General features: G+C 34.7%; 1 protein-coding gene across 1 annotated transcript in view; it reads right to left on the bottom strand.

The window, feature by feature from the left end:
* Positions 1 to 6,529: 6,529 nt before the first annotated feature.
* The window catches only part of LOC125677459 (uncharacterized), a 63,401-nt gene continuing 63,025 nt past the window's right edge, over positions 6,530 to 6,905 (bottom strand). The window contains exon 17 of the mRNA XM_056161013.1: positions 6,530 to 6,659. Within this exon, the coding sequence (XP_056016988.1) occupies positions 6,530 to 6,659 (130 nt within the window). The remainder of the gene's footprint in view (positions 6,660 to 6,905) is intronic.

Here is a 6,905-nt window from a genome sequence, read left to right as displayed (position 1 = left end):
ATATCCGAAATAACAATACACTTGTAAGAGCTGAGAGGAAAACTAGAGTGCCAAAAACATGGAGCCAAATTGGTCCAAGGATTAGCGCTATGCAGGAGGGAGATAATCCTTCATTTTAAAATGATTTTCTAAATTTTATCACAACCATTAAATATACATCCGTATGTTCAAGCTAGTAGCGAAGTACTTAGCTACTAGGCTGTAAAGACCCTCGGGGACTAACAGTCCACCAGCAGAGGCCTTGATCCAAGGGTAGTAATGTAAAACTTATACGGTACCAATTCTGATGTACCAGATGCACATTTCGACAAGCAATGTCTTTTCAGTGATGCTCAAGTCGAAATTTTTGAATTGCGAAATAACAATAAAGTAGTAAGAGCTAAAAGGGAAACCAGAATGCTAAAAACTGGAGCCAAATTCGTCCAAGAATCAGAGCTATGCATGAGGGTGATAATTCTTAATTTTGAAATTTATAAGTAATACAAAAGAGGAAGTTGGGCAAACACGGACCCTGGATATACCAGAGGTGGAATCAGGTGTAGTTTACATAGGCTACCTGTACATTTCCAAGGAAATAAATACATTGTTTGTCACTTGGTGCCAATTCCTTTTCTGGTGTTTGTTTATGAAAATGCTTCTCAAATAAACATAATTGTTGATATCATAGGTACATTATTGTAGAATATTGAAAAGGCTGGAAAACCATAGAATATGGATGAACAAGAATGTGTCATATATAAAGAATTTGAGCTAAATATATAATAATATTTTGAAAACACACCGGTGTGTACAATGGATACAAAAACAACAGTACATTACAAAGAAATTTAGCAAAGTCATTACAAAGATCACACTACCTTAAAAAAAAAACTTGCAATAGAAATGAAATCCGATGTAATTTTTGCACCAATTTTAACAAGATGATATATATTTACGCTTTGACATTACATAAACGTGTCACGTAATTGCCCTCCATATTTCTTTAGACGGTAAATAGCAAAATGGTGACGGCAACTTGGCGAATGGAACGTCTTTAATTTTATTTCATTCTTGAACATATTCATATCTTGGGCCTGTTTCCCAAAACTATCGTACGACTAAGATTTGTCTTAAGACCAAAATGTGCCATAAGATTCACCATAGATGTTTCACAAAACTGTAATATCTTAAGATAATGTTAAGTTTGTTAGAAACATAAAGACAGCCAGATACTTGTCTTCAGTCTATACTGAACTATGTTGTGCTAAGAGATAGGTAGCTTATCCGAAGGGAACGTCGTTTCCGGGACAGAAACACTCTATTAGACTATATTGAGGATGTGGAAATCATTGATAAGCTTCGTATACCGCGACATGTGTTCTTTATGATGAATTCAATATTCGTTTAGAATATCCCACAGCCAACTTTTTCCTACTTTCGCTGTTTGGGCACGTTCACGTTTTCTTCATTTCTTCCCCCGACCTGACACAATTGGTTGAATTTACAGGTTTTACTCTAGAAGTTACATCTCCCCAAGTTTCCTTCATAGCATTGAAACTGTAGTTTTGTTTTAAAAATAAATGCCTTTTCTTTTCTCCACCTCGTCAAACAAAACTGATATATCAGCAACTGAATTGTTTGGACATCGTTTCAAGGACCTCTTAAATATTTTGACACTGATTTGTCTGAGCACATGCATACTGACTTCGTAACCGCTATATGGTAGCAAGTGAATGTATTTGAATATCATTCACCTATATGCAAGAGCTTGTTCTGGGTATAGTCGGTTTTTAAATCGAGGTCGTTATAACGATCTAGTTCGTCAATACGACCTCGCATTGGGTCAAATGCTGTCTGACATGTTTCATACCGATTGTTAAGCCGTTCTTGGCACACTGATTTTGACTGCGGATAACTCCGTTTACCTGATCAGGATATGGGGCTCACGGCGGGTGTGACCGGTCAACAGGGGATGCTTACTCCTCCTAGGCACCTGATCCCACCTCTGGTGTGTCCAGGGGTCCGTGTTTGCCCAACTATCTATTTTGTATTGCTTGTAGGAGTTATGAGATTGATCGCTGTTCGTTATCTTCACCTTGTAGACACAAAAGTAGTGTTGTGTGAATCTATTTCTTCACGTTTTTATGCTTTGGCTAGTTTTTCGTACTACTCCAATTCATTCAGTTATTGGATTTTTCGGTTAGGAAAGCCTTTGCGCCAAGTATACCCGTATAGTCGAACATTCGTACGTGTGTTGTTCGATCAATGCGACGTTCGTTAAAATGTGCTTAAGTACTACTTGTGTTTTTGGTTTTCCCTACCCATCCGCACCCTCGTTTCCTGAATAACATTTTCGTATTCAGTATATCATTTTGTTGAATAAAACAAGTGCGACGTTGCTAACATGTAACAAACACATCAATCCTATTGTCTTTTTTCTTTATATTTCAAATTAGTTAGGCAAATGTTTTATTTTCTGAGGAGAGGAAAGCGGGAGAAAGGGATAAAAAAAATCACACCTTTGATGTAGTGTTTTTATAAAAATATCATTTAATGTTTTCCTTTTTGTATCACAATTTCTGAAATCAAATAGTATACAAAACGAGTGTACGTTTTGAAATGCAAAATGAAGTGTTAATGTCACATGCTTTTAAAAAGAATTACAATGTATCGAATTCTTTTAAATGTAAAACTTATACACGATACCAACTTTGATATTAGATAATTACCAATGCCTAAAATCACAATATTTCAACTTCCTATTCATATTTTCATATACCTTAATCTTTCATATACATGAAACATTGAAATTCATCAATGCAGTCAAAAGATCATAAAGGACAGACGGTATTTTACAATGTACCCGACTTATAACAAAGTCCTAAGAAGATTAGCATTTTTCTGGATAGTTTAATGTAGTGTATGTCTTTAACAACTTCGTACTCCGACAATTATCATGATTAATGTTGACTGAACAGATATCATTTATGTATTCTAAGATCATATGCATAAAGTGTAAGATTTCACATATTTTAATGATTTTCTTTATCTTAAGCGTGTATTATTGAAATTGATTTGTTGAGAAAATTGATGAATAGCAATGGATTTCACAAAACACTATTTGAAACAGAAGTGAAAATGTTAGAAATCGTCAAACGATTCCTGGAAAAAGTTATACCGACTTATAAGCGGGTCAATGGCAAATCCCTCCAAAATAGTCTACAAAATATAGAACCGACTTATAGGTGAACCGACCTATAGGCGAGTATATAATGTAACGGGTATAGCAAAGTATTAAGATCTATCTTAAGATTTCTTGAAGTTAAAATGATTTTGTGAAACGGTACTGCCGTATCTTATGATGGTCATAAGTCAGATCTTAAGACACTCTTATCTTATGACAGATCATAAGATAGTTTTGTGAAACCCGGTCCTCAAACGTATTTATCTTCGACAAAAATAAAACAATAATGCAAGTCTGTTACTGGCCGACTTCAGCAATTTTTGGGGGGGTTGAAGACGAGGCGAATCCTATAGTGAATAACAAACCTATTAAGCATAAATATCTACTGAATAATGTATAGGTCTCGCATCTCAAACAGGGACATAAACAGTAGAAAGTAAAATCACGTATATATATATTTTTTAAATTCTTCTATGAATGTGTATGATACCCAAAGCACTCGAAATTCTAAAATTTCTCCAAATGAAGGATAATCACAATAATTCTACTCAACTCTGATAGTTGACACCTTTTTAAACATCGCCCATCCGATGGTGTAATCACCCAGCGGATGTTTTTACATCATTTGCGATACATATTGTATCATGTTTTGTTCCATGTTTGGATTTTGAAGTTCCTGTGATTTAGCAATTAAATCTTGTGTAAGAATTTGTGCTTCTAAATTTTAAATTATGCAATTTTATATTTGAATAAAAAAAACGAAAAAAAAAAACAAGTATGAGAAAATTACATTAAAAAGAATTTCATCAGAAATAGGTATTTAAGATACGTTAGAAATAACTTTGAAAATGCAGGATTAATGAAAATTAACAAACGATAGACCTATTTTTAAGGGCTGGCTATTTCATTATTAAGCTTCCAAAACCTTTAAACACGTAGAACTTCTAGTCGTAAAACTACAATGCAACAAACAGTAAGCAAAGTTCTCTTCGATTTCATTCAAACAGTAATAATACCCAGATATGGTGGGGAAGAAAGTAACAAAATTAAAAGATAAATAAATAAAGCTAATGAAATCCACGGTCTATTAGAAGAATTATGTATTTGAGTACAGTCAGTCATATACACAATGAAATATCAAATCGTTCGTAATACCCGGGAAATTATGAAAAACAAACGACAACTTCAGACTGGTTACCACATCGCCTCAGAAGCGCATCTTCGTCAGTTCCTCTACCTTCTGGCTGTTCTTTTTTCTGCCTACATCTAAAATGATAAATGTATATCACATCAAAAATTTCTTTTACATGTAATAAAAGGAACAAACGTTCAGGTCAATACTTCTCATTAGAAAATAAATCAATAATATGCATTGACTATTGATTGGTTTCGTTTTATATTGTTTTTATACACCATTGTCAGTGAAGGGCTGTAACATTTAGTCCCATGATCAGCGATTACAACCATTGAACAGGGATATATGTTCATTGTGTCCGACTTGCTTTGGCGTGGGGCCTCGGTTTTTTTCCGGTTTCATCCTAATCACCGTCAATTTAATCGCCTCTTACAACAAGCAAGGGATACTGAGGACTATTCGAATCCGGATCTCCAAGGGAAAATTACATTGTGTATACAAAAGGTGAAGATAAAGAACCATGATCAACCTCATAACTCTTACAAACAATGCAAAATAGATAGTTGGGCAAACACGGACCCCTGGACACACCAGATGTGGGATCAGGTGCCTAGGAGGAGTAAGCATCCCCTGTCGACCGGTCACACCCGCCGTGAGGCGTATATCCTGTTCAGGTAAACGGAGTTATCCTTTGTCAAAATCAGTGTGTCAAGAATGATCTAACAATCAGAATGAAACACGTCAGACAGCATTTGACCCAATGATAAGTTGGATTGACGAACTAGATCGTTATAACGACCATAGATCTTGCGATATGCTGACTTCAATCGAGACTGTTGAAACCCCTGTACCATCAACTTTTTTGCCAATAGCTTGACTCGCAGAACAAACCCTTGCATATCGAATCAGTTGAGAGATATAAACACCATATGCAGGTGATAATGGAATATTGCTACATAAATATGGGAAGTTGACGATGGAGAAGCTGAAATCATCCCGTTTGTCATACAGTCGAGTTGTCAGTTTGCCGTTAATGTCTGTTTTCAATAAAATATCTAAGTATGAAGCAGAAGTGGACGACTCTGTGGTGTCCTTAATATCGAGCTCACTGGGATATATCAAATCGACATAAGAATGAAAATTACTATTGTTAATAAACAAAACGTCGTCGATATATGTAAATATCGAATTGAAGGCCACAACAAGAGATTTGTTCTTCTCACGTAGAAGTTTTTGAAGAAATTCTGCTTCTGAATATAGAAACTGGTCAGCTAACAAAGGAGCACAATTCGTGCCCCATGGGAATTCCAACACACTGTTGGAAGACCTGATCTCTAAAGACCACGAAGATATTGTCAATGAGGAACTCTAGCATATGTTTTATTTCAACTTCAGAGTACTTGAGCGTGGAATCAGAGTGATGTTTAACAAAGTACATGTAAGTTTTTGGATGACTGATCACTAGATATGGATATTTCATTTTTTCCATTTTTGTTGAAGAAACAACTATTCATGATGTCAAAAAGTCTAATATTTAATTCATCGTGAGGAATGGTCGTGTATAGTGTTGAAAAGTCATAGGTTTTGATGCTATTAATTTGGGAAAAGTTTAGCGATTTCAAGTTTACTAAAAGTTCTTTAGAATTTGTTAGAATCCACATTTGATTAACATTACTTCTGGCATATGTAGTCGCACAGTAAGTTTGAAGTTATACCTTCACACCTGTTAATATTTCCATGAGGATCAAAGATAGGGCTTGGTAGAGCACTTACTGGATCCAGCAATGTATCTTTCTTTAAGAGGGTTTTTTGTAGTTTAAGAATACAGTATAGGTACGGTAACTTATATCCATTCAACACATTGATTGATATATTGAATGTGTCTAAAACTGAAGCATGGTTTTGAAGAATTTCATCTTTTGAAAGGGTAGTTGTAGTATAACTACGATTACCAAAAGTGGAATTAATGCCAAGTTCGTTTATAATACAGTTAAAATAACGAGCTTTACAAACAAAGACAATGTTGTTACTAGCTTTGTCAGTTCGAACCAAACATATTCCGCATGTGACCTATAATATTCTTTTATGACTTCTGTTTTACTAAACACAGAAGGATAGATGGTACGTACTTTTGTTTTCATACGTCTAAAACGGTATTTTGAAATTCCTCTTATGCTTTTAACCCGTTCATGCAATGTATCAAGTTCTTCTTTATACAATGTGAATTAAAGCTACCTTACAGGCTTCTTGTAAACACATATCCAGATTATCCCACACATAATGAATGTAGCTCCAATAATGGAAGAAATGACTATAATCAAGTTGGAATTGTCGTCTGTTGGGTTCCACTTTGGCGTTTCTCTGTAATTGATATCAGAAACAACATCATAACAGAATTATTTATGTACAATGCAGTAAAAATTCCTTATTTTTTCTATCTTTCATAATAGCAATATTGAAATACATCAAAGAGCTACTAAATGTCAATATAAAAATAATGTTCCATTGCTTATTTAAAGGAACTGATTGTCAGTACAGAAGATTGATGTTTATTTGTTGCAGTAATTTTGTTCAGGCTCCTCCTTTCATACACTTGCATTGATATTT

The sequence above is a fragment of the Ostrea edulis genome, chromosome 3, assembly GCF_947568905.1.
Source record: "Ostrea edulis chromosome 3, xbOstEdul1.1, whole genome shotgun sequence".
NCBI lineage: Eukaryota > Metazoa > Mollusca > Bivalvia > Ostreida > Ostreidae > Ostrea > Ostrea edulis.
Note: the sequence above shows the minus strand (reverse complement) of the source record. Positions and strands in the feature narration are given on the sequence as shown.